This window comes from Heliconius melpomene, chromosome 1, assembly GCF_056956725.1.
Source record: "Heliconius melpomene rosina isolate 202511_hmr_F chromosome 1, ASM5695672v1, whole genome shotgun sequence".
Classification (NCBI taxonomy): domain Eukaryota; kingdom Metazoa; phylum Arthropoda; class Insecta; order Lepidoptera; family Nymphalidae; genus Heliconius; species Heliconius melpomene.
Window position 1 is genome coordinate 2696387 of NC_140389.1, and position 14724 is coordinate 2711110.

The following is a 14724-nucleotide window of genomic DNA, read 5'->3' on the forward strand; positions in this document are numbered from 1 at the left end:
GGGAACGGAGTATCTTATCACTAGGATCTCTTCTCTGTGCTGTGTGGGCCGAGTAAATATAAAAAAAAAACAATATTTTTAAAGCATTTACGAGTTAATGACATAAATCATCCACAAACATAGGTACATATAAATATTTTATTTTGTTCATATTTATATGTAAATTGAAGATCTACTATCAGTAGAGGTACTCACTTGTATAATTAAATATAGATACGACTAACGCTAGTAGTATCATATAGGATTAACATTAATGTTATCATTCAAAATGAAATGTATAAGTTTATTGCGTATGGAAATAATAATACTATGGTATAGTAATTGAAATAAAAGCGATGGTTGCAGGTTCCAGTCTCTTTCAGGGTTTTTTTTTATTTAACATGTTTTTTTAAGCTTAACATGTCTACGCGACTGGTCGTGGGTTCGATCCTCACTCGAGCGTGAAGCTGTTTTTTTTTATAATATATTAAAACTAATTAAAATGAGTTAAATGTTTATTATTTAGCTAGCATAAAAAGCACCTCCACACAAAATAACACCCAATAGTATTAGACAGGTATTCTTCAGTAATAACCACCTGAAAATCAAAGTAATGTTATTCTCGTAGGGTAGATAATGTTAAATTTCCTTATTTTACTAATTTAATTATTTTAAAGACAAATTTGTATATCAAATTTGCCGTTTCCTAGTTCATACTTTTAAACTTGAAATTCGCACGTACCTATAGTAAAATTTTCGAGATTTTGCGTTGCTGAACTTAACGCCGCACTTTTTCTTATTACCAGAGAAAAGAAATAAAAATTATTAATTTCCCCAAATGGGACTCGAACTCAAAATAGTCAAGACCTAATATAAATACGAGTACATCAACACTATTGACCACTTTCTTTCACATTATATTTCAGAGATGGCAGAATTGTATTCCCACACTAACTCTAAAGATTATAGGGGACTGTAAAAGTCTTAAAAATAGTATAGGAGTAAAAACTTCGGTCCATCCATCCATCGTTTTGGCAACTTACAAAGTACTACCACTTCAAAAGTTTTTTTCCAAATATCTGTTTAAGGAATAGCTTGCTAAAGCAATATAATTAAAAAGGAAAAAAAAATAAACAAATATCTGATTTTACCTACATAAATAAATATTTTCTAGAATGACTCCATCTAATTAATATCTCTATCATCGCTGGAAACACAAAAACCATAAACCCCGCGAAGAAGTTGCCAACCTAAAACAATAAAAGTAATAATTTATATATTAATAAAAAAAGTGTTTCTAGAATCTGACGATTTTTCATCGTTTTATTTTTTGTATAATTTATTTAAGTGCTTTATTTTGTTGGTTAAGCAAAATGTATCTAAGATATTATATATTTTCCAATATTTTGGCGAAATCTAATATAGCTGCTTGGTCTTAGCATTGATGGGACAAGGATAAAATGCATCTTTGCCTCTTTGAATGGATTTGTCTACTACAATAAGTAAATTACGCTTCTAACCACCATTACACATTGACACCCCAAGTAGTAGATTCTATGTACTTGCAATTCTAGGCAATCTAGCTTCTTAGCTTCATGCATAAACCAGGGTATGCCGAGGGAACCTACTGTTAAGGGTAAGTGTTGAGTGGTGGATCTCAACACCGCTAGTTCTAGGTTTTAAAAAAAGCAAAATATAACTTACAAAACTCATCCATCTCACCATACTCGGAAAGGCTATAGACAAACACGATATGATAAGAACATGTATTGCTCTATGTAAGCGCTCCCATATACCACGATGCCTGTTTAAAATATTTATATATAAAGAAATGGAACTAATATAAATGATTAATATTATAAAGCTAAAGTGCATGTTTGGTAGAAAATGGTAATCTCAGGAACTACGGATTTGGGTTGGATGGTCTGTTTTTCGAAGTATTCACAATTTTTAACCGACTTCTGTAAGAAAAGGAGGTTATCAATTCGACTGTATTTTTTTTTTTTGTAATGTTTGTTACCTCATAATTTTTAACTGGGTGAACCGATTTTGATTTTTTTTTTTATTTGAAAGGTATAGGTTCCCGAATGGTCCCATTTTTTTTTGGTCCATGTCTGACAATGGTATCCATGAGAAAATCACATAAGTCTTACATTTGCATTAGGTATGTGCGCGACAAATAGACGAATAACTCAATGTTGCGCTAAACGATTTTGATGATTTTTTTTTATTTGAAAGGATACACTTCAAGGATAATTTGGTGAAAGTTTGGTTAGGTTTCGATTATGGAATCCAGAGAAAATTGAGAAAGTTTGTTTTTTTTTGGTAAAAATTGATTATACTGTAATAGTTACAAGAAAAAACTTTATAAATTGATGTCAGAAGTGAGATTCCTGATGGTTGCATTTCTTTTCAACCAACCTCAAAAAAGAATATGTTCTCATTTTCAACCAACTTCAAAGAAGGGAGATTCCCAATTCGCCCGAATACTTTTTATGTATGTTCTTGTTAATATACCAAAATGTAACTTTGCACAAAAATAATACCTAATTAAATGAAGTTTTACATAGGACAATCACAACCACTCGTTGAGAACCACTACCACCACCATCACCACTCGTTTAAGAAGCATCATTTTAAGATCTACCCATCACTTAAAATCATAAAATAAATTAATTTTTATGCGGTATATTACGGTCAAACAGAAACCTGCGCCACGACGGGCTCACATGTAACATATGTTATTTATAGTAAAAAATAATAAGTATAACAAAAAATAATAATTTAACTTTTTAAATCTCTTCCCAATATAATGCCATATAATTCTAAATGGCACCCAGAAATGTACAGCAAATGTTACCCCGAAAGTCGTTGTTAGAAGAACTTGCATTATAAGAAGTACTCTGAAATTAAGATAATGATAAAATATTACAAAAAAGAATGAGTAATAGATATTATTAAAAATATTCAAAACATTTTAAAATAACATTTGGTGAATAAATAATTTATTATCTATCTATATATATAAAAGGACTTGTCCTCACTGACTGAGGTAAGACGCACGCACAGCCGTAACTGCTGATGGTAGAAACGTGAACTTTGGACAGATGTTTACTTTCGTAATCTGGACATCCACTAAGAAGGGATTTTGAAAAATTTTAACTCTAAAGGGGTCAAATAGGGGTTGAAAGTTTGTATGGAAAAAAAATTAAATCGGCACCGATTCTTATAAAATTTAGATTTTGAAAAGTATTTAATTGAATACGTGTTTCATCGTTTTCTAGAATTCACCCCCTAAGGGTGCAAATAAGGGGTTGAAAGTTTGTATGGAAAAATCTTTAAATCGCCACCAATTTTTATAAAATTTGAAATTTAGACTCTTAAAAATATTTCATTGAACACATGTTTCATGGGTTATTAGAATTCACCCTTAAATACGCAAGCGAAGCTGCGCGCGTCCGCTAGTAATTTAATATTTGTATTCTATTATCCAAAGGATCTTTCTTACATTTTCTTAATATTTTCTTTTTAAAAACCAGCTATTGTTTAATAATTTTAACAAAAAGCAGTTTACTTACCACTATTTTTATAGTATAATTCTATTAAATAATATAGAAATACATACGTGTGAGACGGCATGTGTATGGTGAATGGAGATCTACACTTTTCACCCCACGCCCAATAACCGAAGAAACCGATAATCGTCACAAAAGCTAATACTATGGGCATACCTGTGGAATGAAAGATTTTAGAAATAATCACAATATTATAATATACACAAAAAAAAATTTTTTTACTTCAGTTTCTTACTATTCCAACTTAGAACTTGACTATCCACGCATTTCCAGGGAATGTAATTTATTCTTATGTATGTATACAGAAGTGCAAAGTACTATGATAAAATCCATCACATAAAAGAAAAAAAAACATATCTTAGAAACTATCTAGGTTGTTTCTTACTAAGTAACTAAAAGTTTAACTATTCTTTATGTAATATTTTGTAGGTATAATATACTGTTAATAATATTATCTTATTAAATAATTTAACGGTGTCATACATTATTTTAATGTCAATTAAACTTAAATTAACATCTCTGTGACTTACCACACTGTATCACAGTGCCTATATACTGCGGTCGTCTCATATGATTTTCAATAGGTAGTATTACACCGATGCCATTTATACTATAGATACAAATGCCGATCATACGTAGCAGGCCATGTACACTCTTCCAAGCGGGACGGTCGCTTAGATTGCCCGCCATCGATATACTATATCCCATAGTCGTTATGACACAAATAGCTGAAAATAATATATGTATGTTAAAATTAAAAAAAAAAATCAAAATATTCTTTATTCAAATAGACTATTATTATAAACACTTTTGAATCGTCGAATGAACATATGAACAAAAAGCTACCACCGGTTCGGAAGGCAGTTCTGCTGAGAAGAGCCGGCAAGAAACTCAACAGTTGCTCTTTTCAAAGTCAATGGTACAATTTATTACATGGAATTACTGGAAACATAATTATTATTTAGAGGCGTGAAGCATATATTTTTAACGTACTGCCATCTGGTGCGACACTAAGACACTATGACACATTCTAGTTACAATTATTCCTACAAAAGTAGTTAGCGGATTATTTAATAGAGGGCACTATAAATTTTATGATTAAGACAAGAGTTGTAAAAAAAAAAATTTTTGCCATTTACTTTCATTAACTAGATAAACAATATTAATGTTTTGTTTATAATAAAAATATTGAAAATATTTTAAGAAAATAACACTGATTAAATGAATATAGTTTAAATATAAGTAAACAAATGGAATCAACCCCAGAACGATCACTATGTAATTGGACACCTATTATAAACTACACCATTATTCGTAGACTTAACAGTTTTACCATTCATCCTTATCTATACATACTAAGTATATAAACATTACCCAATGTAAATGCAATGCAAGGGAATTAAAATTATAACTGGCGTTTTTTTTTTAATAACTTTATTGTTATTATTTAAATGAAATGATTATTTTTTGTTGCCAACCTCGGAACCTATAAGAAACGAGACACTCCGTTCCCATAAAGACATTTCCGTTCCTCACTCACCGTCAATTCTGGAGGCGTTGAGAGGCGGAATTTAACGCCGCGCTTTGCCCTCTTTCCGCTACGACTGACACGAAATTAATTTTATATTTATATTGTCTAATTAACAATATATACCTATAACCATATCAGCTGCAAGTGAAAACGTAGCCAAGTACTTGAGACTTCGAATCAAACAAAGCAGTAGCAGGGGCACAGCGACTATCAGGATGTACACGCTCATAGAGACTTGCCAGCTCGATACTGACTCCATTACCTGGAAAAGCAATTATTCAATTAATTAAATTAGAAATAATAATAATATAATTATATAAATTCGACGGAAACTGGTGAACGGAGTGTCATAACACTACATTCCTACGTACTATTTGCCTACCCTTCTATGTGAAGGATATAGTGTGAAGCTTTAAAAAATACAAAAAAAATATTACGTGTTTTACCGTTTTTTTACGTATAGAAAACCTAGTCAAGACAGTCCGTTCTACGTTTCTAAATGAGATAAATTAATTTCTCCGAGAAAGTTAGTCCACAACATTTAGTAGTGAGTAATGTATATATATAAAAATGAAGCCCGTTTTCCTTGGTCACGGCAACACGCGTGAATGACTGGACCGATTTCACTAATTATTTTTTTGTTGTATTTGTTATTATTAGGAGAATGTAGTTACGGAAAAAAATATTAAGAAAATCTCTCAGAAATATTGAAAAATGTACATTTAATTTTGCATATTTTAAAAAACCCGCGAGTAACAAATGTCAATGTCGTTCACAGCCATAGATTATATTGGCGTATCGCCATCTATATATATATAAAAATGAAACCCGTTTTCCTTGGTCACGGCATCACCTTTGCTCTTAAATAATTATTGATAAAGAAGAAATTATTATTTATGTTTTTTTTAATAGTTAAAATCATTTTAAAATTTTAATGTTTCTGTTTCTTTTATAGTACAAGTTTTTTATTTTTATTTTTTTCTGAAGTGTAAGTAATGTTAGTGCAGAAGGATTTGTATTGTGTTTGTTTTCATTTATTTTTAATTTATGCATGTCAAGTTAGCCTGTAAGTGCGGTATACAATTAGTGTCGTTCTCACTTAAGATTGTTTTTTTTAGCGTTTTGAATTATTATTGTATACAACGTTGGCTTCCTATTAAATAAATAAATTAATTAAATAAATAAATCACGCGTGAATGACTGGACCGATTTCACTAATTCTTTTTTTGTTGTATTTGTTATTATTAGAAGGTTCTTACAGAAAAAAATATTAAGAAAATCTCTCAGAAATATTGAAAAATGTACATTTAATTTAGCATATTTTAAAAAACGCGAGTAACAAATGTCAATGTCAATGTCATTCACAGCCATAGATTATATTGATGAAAGAGCATCGTTTGCTTTACTGTCATCGTTTGTTTGGCCAACAACGTTTGTTTTGATTATTGTTTGCTAATTTTTTATTCTGGTTGCCATCTTTAATACACGTTTTTGAGGACAGCCAGAAGAATTATCCAGTTTAAAGTTATCTCTACTTGATATTGACGTATCGCCATTCGTTTATAATTGTTAAATTATATTACTTGATATTGGCATAGAATCCTAATGGGAAAGCCATTGAATAAAAAGAAGTGAAGTGAAGTGTTTGTTAATCACGGTAAGTTCACAGCTTCATATTGATTTTTAGTAACTTTTGCTGATTACACAATAATACAATTTGGTATACATGGTTATACAGAAAATGTATGAGAGCTTTTCATTTTCAGTTGGGTTTTCGTTTTTAACAATGCCACCAACCAGACGTACAAGCTTAGGCCGCATAACTCGAAATACGGCAAGTCAAAGAAATATAAGAGCAAATCAAACTGATGATTGTGTGTCCAAATTGCAAGGCATTGAAATTCAAAAATGAAGCCCCTGGATTGTGTTGTGCCAGCGGCCAAGTCAAATTGGCGCCATTGGTACCGCCACCAGAGCCACTACATTCAATGGTATCTGGAATTGGTCCAGATTCTTATCATTTTTTGACTCATATCCAGCAGTACAATAATTGCTTTCAAATGACATCATTTGGGGCAACAAAGGTTATTCGAGACAATTTTATGCCTACTTTCAAAGTAAGTAATTATTTGTTTATTTATTAATTAATTAATTAATTTATTTATTTATAAGGCCCACCAACAATTGATACAATTATTATATGCCATTAAAGAAAAAACAAAGTAAATTATTTGTAATTGCTCAATTATTTACAGGTGGGCTCCACATGCAAAAATAAATTTAACGATAACAACAAACAACAACTTAAAAATAATAAATTACATGTGCTACACACAAGTTATACATTATTAAGATAAAAAACAGTTTCATATATGCATTAATAAATTATTCACTTATTCTATTTTGTTATACATGTACGAAAAAAAAACAATTAATATTAATAATTTAAGGTAAAAGACACTAAATAATAAATATTTTTTTAAATTAAAATTAAATTAATGGCATTATAATGGTAAACATTTTTTTTAGTTTTGCCTATGGCAAATAAGTTTTTTAGGTCTACTACCTATAGCTGTCATGGAAGGCTGTTCAATGTCGAGGTTTAAAGTAGTTTTAATTTGAAATGATGTAAAGTATTGTGGCAGTATTTTGCGAGCCACATGGCGGTAAAATTTGCTATATAATTACCTGTATATATATTTATATTCTTGCAGATTCAGGGTCAAATATATCATCGAACAGGTTCCTTATTGCCAGTTCTATAAATTTTTGCAAATATATTTTATGGGCAATTCAGCAAGAGAAGTCGATCAGCGTTGCGCACACAACAACTCAGTGAAAAGATACATTGTGGAACAACTTCAAACATTTTTCCATCAACACAATGAATTAGTTGCATTATTCACAACTGCATTAGACCGCATGCCATCTGATAATCACAAAATTGTCATCAGAGCCGATAAGGCGCCTGCAGGACAACATGCTGGACGTTTCAATGTGCCAACAATTGATGAAGTGGCTATTGTCGTTGTGGGTGAAAATTTAGAAAACCGAGACATTGTTTTACATCGGCGGAACGATCAGCTTCAGCGTCTGTCTGAAACACATCGATCATATGATGCCTTACAATATCCTATCTTATTTTGGCAAGGTGAAGACGGCTATCATTTTTCAATGAAGATGATAAGTCCAGTTACAGGTAAATTATTAACAATATGTTTACGACATTAAAATATATGTTTACTAACATAAAATTTATATTATTATAAACAAAAATTATATTATTATAACACAAAAAATTGTTTACAGGTGCTGACACGAACAAAAAAATTACTTCAATGAATTATTATTCATACAGACTGATGGTTCGGGAAAATGAGGACAATCACATCTAAAAATGTCGGCGTCTATTTCACCAGTATGCTGTGGATATGTATGTGAAAGTTGAAACTGAACGATTGACATTTATCAGGTTGAACCAGGCAAAACTCCGTTCCGAGGAATACATTCATCTTCAGGATGCCATTAATGCTGATGGAAATGCACAGAATGTTGGCAGAACAACTATTCTCCCAGCAACATACGTTGGAAGTCCGCGTCCTTCGCGTCCGCGAAGTCATATGCATGAATATGCTCAAGATGCTATGTGCTATGTAAGACATGCCATTCAGCTTTAAGCGTTTACAGTTTCCAGTGCGGCTTGCATTTGCAATGTCAATAAATAAATCGCAAGGGCAGTCGCTAAGTGTATGTGGCATCAACCTAGAAAATCCATGTTTTTCACATGGCCAATTATATGTCGCCTGTTCCCGTGTCGGAAAACCAACAACATTATTTATTTACGCGCCAGAACATAAAACTAAAAATATAGTTAATCAAAAAGCATTAGAGTAGAGAGAAGCAGTGAAGAGTACAGAGACTATTAGTTGCTTTCTAGAGCGCGCGTGGTATTGAGCTTAGTGTTTAAATAAAAATGCAAAGTTGTTCAATAGCGATTTGTAAAAATATTAGTGAAATTATTGAATCCTAAGAAATAAACACTATTATGAAAATATATATTTTGTTTTTTATTTAATTAAAAATTTGTAAAGTCATTTTCAGGTATAGCGAGACTAGGGAATTATGGATTCATTTTTATATGGAGGATTCAGTTCAAATTGAATAGGTACTTATACCTAAGATAGGTCAGTTATACAAAATAAAGTAGTGCATCATTGCAACACTAAGGCGGTACGAAGTTCGCCGGGTCAGCTAGTGAGTAATAAAAATTGATGAATATAATAAAACATCCTATTAAATTTAGTTGGAAAAATTAAGATATCTCAGAAACTAATATAAAAACAAAAAACAAACCTGCTTCAACGTTTTCGCTATCATTATTTGGAAAATACAACAGGTCCCGTTGAAATCTAAAAATAGAAATGTATCTATTATGTATCTGAAATGAAAAGAAAAATAATATTACAATGCAGTTTTATCTGTGTATTTTGTTTGAAAGATTTTGCTAATAATGAATCCTTTCAGTTAACTTAATTCTTTCAATTAGGGGGGACCGAGAATTAAGGATGCCCTAGGCCAATCGTCATTTAAGTACTAAATAATTATAAATGTGTCTTTTTTCTAAAACTCTTCTTATTTGATATTGTTCGGTATATATTTTTTTTCTTCTTTTTTTTCGCGTACTCTAGTCAGAGCTTGAATGAGCTTGATTGCAAGATTTCTCTGACTGATGTGAGTTAATGGAACGTCAGTGCAGGGCTTTATGAGGTCTCTCCATCTTATGGGAAATAGGCCGCAAGAGCGCTGCCCTTCAACTCTTCCTTGTATTACCAGGCGCTGTAAAGAGTTCTCGCCCAAAGAGCCACAGGTGGTAGAAAATATCCAAAAGTCTTTATATTTTTTTATAAATGTAACCTATATATTCCTACCTAAACGCTTTACTGTATCGTCTGCTAAGTTTCATCGGCCCAGTCGCTAATGCTGCCTCAGCTAAGTCTGGATAAGAGAGTCTCGGCACTCGCAACCTTATGTACATCGTTTGAGCTGACTTCACTAGCGTCTTGAAAAAAGGTGGACAATATACAATATGAAATACTTTTTAATTAGCATTTTGAAACTACTCAAAATCTATACGAAGAAACGTAGTAATAAGACACTCCATTCGCCATTTTCCGCCCATTACTCGATAAAAACAATTATTTCGATACTACATTATACCTAAACTTTCATTTAGAGACTGATAAAAATTAATGAAAACTAATACTAAAATTATGAACCAAACTAAAAAGAAAACAAAATAAAGTGAACCAATAAACTTGCCAGCATGCAATACGGCACAAGGAAGCCAATAGTAGCGGTTACCCCCAACGAGGTCCAAATGCCACCATACATGTACGCCTCGTGCATTCCCAATATGCCCGCACCGAGGCAGCCTTTCACCAGATGAGCGGTGGACTCCAATAAACTAATAAAAAGAACAAAGATTTGATTAAAAATAGTGATTCTTTTGGATTTTGGGTATTGAATTTTTGGGTTTTAATTTTACTTGCTTATGAAATTTATTAAAGATTTTTTAATGGTTATTCTCTAATTTGCAAGAAATGACTTGTGGGGAATGCTTATTTATTTTTTTATATCCCCGCAATGTTAGGACAAAGCAGGGCACGGCACAATGTCTCCAATTGAAGTGGAGAATACAGTGCCTTACATTAAGTTCTCTTTAAATTTTTAACGGAATGTTCACACACTTGGTGCTGTATAAATTCTGTCGTTCTGCAATAAAATCGTAGTCAATCATTTCAACGCCAGGATACATCTCGTGGAAGGCACTGCTGGCGCTTCTTTCCATGTATTCTGATAATTCGAACTCGAGGGTACATAGTGACGATATGTCGTCTTCCTGGAAAATTAATTTTTTATACAATTTTCTGTTACTCTGAGCTATTGTGGTGGATTGGCGTAGCGTCTAACTATAAGCTCTAAGATTATGGGGTTCGATACCTGCTCGGGGAAATAAATTATTTTTATGTCCTGGGTCTGGTAACAAGACAAAGCATGGATTATTTATGCCATTCTTTAATGAGCAATGTCTCAAGAATTCCGCGGAGATTGGGGAACGGATTGTCTTGGAGGTTCCCTCTGCGTATATGTGAGATACGGTGTGAAGCAAAAAGAAACAAAAAATCTTAAACAAGTTTTTAGAGCCTATAATCTTCACCCGATATACACATCCAAAACCTCATAGGTATCAAAATTTTCATTTTCCTCCTTTGATTTACGTTCGGAGTACGTGGACAAAGGTAACGTGTATTTTAGCCGAGTTCTGGTACCGCTTTGAGTATTATCAATGTATGCTGTTGTTTGTAGGTGTTTGGAGTGATAAATCACTGTGGCCGCCACAATCACCTTTGTAAATCACTAAATTTTGTACCAAAATTCACACTTCATGGCAAATTTTGAATGTCATGCACGTATTTCAATGGTTTTAGTGAAACAAAGGGGGTTTTGTCTCGATATTAACAATACAGTTTTAAACTTCACTCTGTACACTTTATTTATATTTCTCCGCATTCCTTACGAAAAGACATTTTTTAGTTTGTTACCTATTATTTATTTATTGAAAGACCAAAGAAAACTTACCCCTTCACTAGACGATTTCGCATGAGTATCCTGAAAATGAGAAAAAAAATAACAAATAATCAATTATAAAACAGTTATTTCTATAGTAATGCTTTTACCTCTACTGGAACTTGGACAAAATAAAAATGTAGTAAAAAACGTAATCTTAGCGTAATTGGGAAGATCTCAGTGTATACATGTTACGTGGTTTTGTCGCTATATCCCACATCTTCCATCGCAGGGTGAGCAGAGGGAACCTAGAGTTGAGACATTTTCGTTCCCCACTATCAAATTCTCGAGGCATTGTGTGTTGACTGGTGGTTATCTACCAGAGAGAGGAAATTAAAATATTACATATTTCATTCCCCCGACAGTAAATCGAATCTACAACCGTCGCGTTTACATTCACATGATTAAGCGGCCTCTTAAACACTAAGATTTAATCGTATAAATATTTATACTCAAAATTCTCTATTCCCCACAATATAGTTAGGGAAAATACAGTGTTAGGTTCTACCAATGGCGTTAAGTCTCAACATTTCCCAAGAAGTTATTTCCTTACTGAACTATTCATTCGTCCCGTTGTACAGAATTAGAACTCAGGTGCATCTGCTTACATACGCCGATGAGACGCGCCTGTTCCACGTCAAATTTCCGCTAGTAGTTTGGCAAGTAAACGGAAATAGAAAACTAAGAACTTTATCAGCTTCGCGTTGTAGAATAGGCAGAAATCACCTAGTATTAGAAAATATACTTCTCCGCGTTTTGCCCGAATTTCAAATATTGCGATGTTGAGAGGTGGAAGTTAACGCCACCTATTACTACTAATACGAAATATTACAAAGCACCTTCACGCTTTTTGCCGCAGGATAGGCAAAAGGACCTCAGAGTTAAGACATTCGGTTCCCCACTTTCTGACCACATGCGAGAGATTATATGTTGATGGCGGAACTTAGTGTCTTACTACTAGGTTTTCAGGTTCCCTCTGCCATATTGCTACTTTGCTATGTGCGGGATACAGCGTGAAATTAAAAAAAAATTTTTTACTACTCTTTTTAAATTTATAATTCCGATATAGGTAAAATAATACAGGCATTCTGTTCGTATCTTATTAATTATATATATTTATTGTTTTTATATGAATATACAGTTTGTTTACCAAGATATTATGTTTAATGAAGTTACATACCGGCTGCTTCGTAGTCATTTTTCTACAGAAATCGAGAGGGTGGTGAAACTATGCCATATTATACACCTAACATATTAGTCATTACGTTTACGTTGATTATTTTTTACAATTTCATTTTAAAAATATTTAATTTCATACAAAAATATTATGTAAATTAAGCACAACGTATAAATAAGAAGTATTTTGGATTTATTTACGAACTTACTGACATTAACTGACATTTGGTCCAAAAAAATGTTACCAATATGCAAAATTGTCAATTATGTTTTTTTCTTTCTAATTATTAAATCATCGTACCTAACTTTATTTTATATTTGTCTTTTTTTTTTGTGAAATATCCTTGGAAGTTCCATAGCTGAGACTAATATATAGATACTAGCGGCCCGCTCGTGGTTTCACCCGCGTGAACTATGTTATTATCAATTTCTGTCTCCATGACTACGTCCTAGTGACGCCTACGCAAAATTTGAGACTCCTAGCATTTGTAGTAACGAAGTTTCATACAAACTTTCGACCCCAAAAACAACCCCTTAGAAATCGAATATTGCAAATTCCCGTCTTAGCGAGCTCCTACGTATCCTCCTCCTCCTCCATAAGTAACTCCTATGCAAAATTAAAGATTCCTAGCACATGTAGTTTCTGAGATTTCGTGATGAGTGAGTGACCTTTCGATTTTATATATATAGATATATAATTTTAGCTGTGTCTGAGTGACATAGTAACAAAATAAAACGCGGAAATGGCCTTAATTATTTCATATTATAAATATGTAAAGTATAAAAGAAATAAATTAATTTTTAACAAAAACAAAAACCGACTTCTAACAACGAACTAAAAAGTGAAAAATAATTATATAAAGATTTTGTAATTTTGAAGTCGGTGCCAAGTAGAACAAACAGGCTTAGTAATTAGATATTGTAGTAAAGGTGTTGTAGCATTAGCTTGGCACCGACTTCAAAATTACAAAATCTTTATATAATTATTTTTCACTTTTTAGTTCGTTGTTAGAAGTCGGTTTTTGTTTTTGTTAAAAATTAATTTATTTTACGATTTTAAGTGATGGGTAGATCTTAAAATGATGCTTCTTGAACGAGTGGTGATGGTGGTGGTAGTGGTTGTCAACGAGTGGTTGTGATTATTCTATGTAAAACTTCATTTAATTAGCTATTATTTTTGTGCAAAGTTACATTTTGGTATATTGACAAGAACATACATAAAAAGTATTCGGGTGAATTCGGAACCTCTCTTTTTTGAAGTTGGTTGAAAATGAGAACATTCTCTTTTTTGAGATTGGTTGAAAAGAAATGCAACGATCAGGAATCTAACCTCTGACATCAATTTAAAAAGTTTTTGCTTGTAACTATTATAATATAATCAATTTTTTACCAAAAAAAAAACAAACTTTCTCAATTTTCACCGGATTCCATAATCGGAACCTAACCAAACTTACAGCAAATTATCCTTGAAGTGTATTCTTTCAAATAAAAAAAGAATCATCAAAATCGGTCAGCGCGACATTGAGTTATTCGGCTATTTGTCGCGCACATACATATGTGATTTTCTCATAGATACCATTGTCAGACATAGACCAAAAAAAAATAGGACCATTCGGGAAGCTATACCTTTCAAATAAAAAAAAAATTTTCAAAATCGGTTCACTCAGTCAAAAGTTATGAGGTAACAAACATAAAAAAAAAATAAAAAAAATAAAAAAAAAAAAAAAATACAGTCGAATTGATAACCTCCTTTTCTTACAGAAGTCGGTTAAAAATGATAAAATAAAATAAAACAAAAATTATAAACAACTACACAGTTTTTTTTATTATGTGACC

The 14724-nt window shown here is 32.1% G+C and overlaps 1 protein-coding gene and 1 pseudogene across 2 annotated transcripts; one reads left to right on the plus strand and one right to left on the minus strand.

Annotated features, from left to right (window-relative positions):
* Positions 1-485: 485 nt before the first annotated feature.
* Positions 486-13078, minus strand: LOC146540957 (proton-coupled amino acid transporter-like protein pathetic). The gene is made up of 13 exons (XM_085191840.1): positions 12893-13078; positions 11725-11754; positions 10833-10984; positions 10405-10549; positions 10014-10144; positions 9439-9523; positions 5209-5347; positions 4085-4282; positions 3605-3710; positions 2769-2882; positions 1684-1783; positions 1135-1229; positions 486-577 (listed from the first exon to the last, which is right to left on the minus strand). The coding sequence occupies exons 1-13, from the start codon at positions 12908-12910 to the stop codon at positions 502-504; spliced, it is 1389 nt and encodes a 462-aa protein (XP_085047966.1). The 5' UTR covers positions 12911-13078; the 3' UTR covers positions 486-501.
* LOC146540958 (uncharacterized) lies at positions 5655-9141 on the plus strand (annotated as a pseudogene). The gene is made up of 3 exons (XR_014878351.1): positions 5655-7202; positions 7800-8284; positions 8395-9141. The product of XR_014878351.1 is annotated as an uncharacterized LOC146540958 (transcript).
* Positions 13079-14724: the final 1646 nt, after the last annotated feature.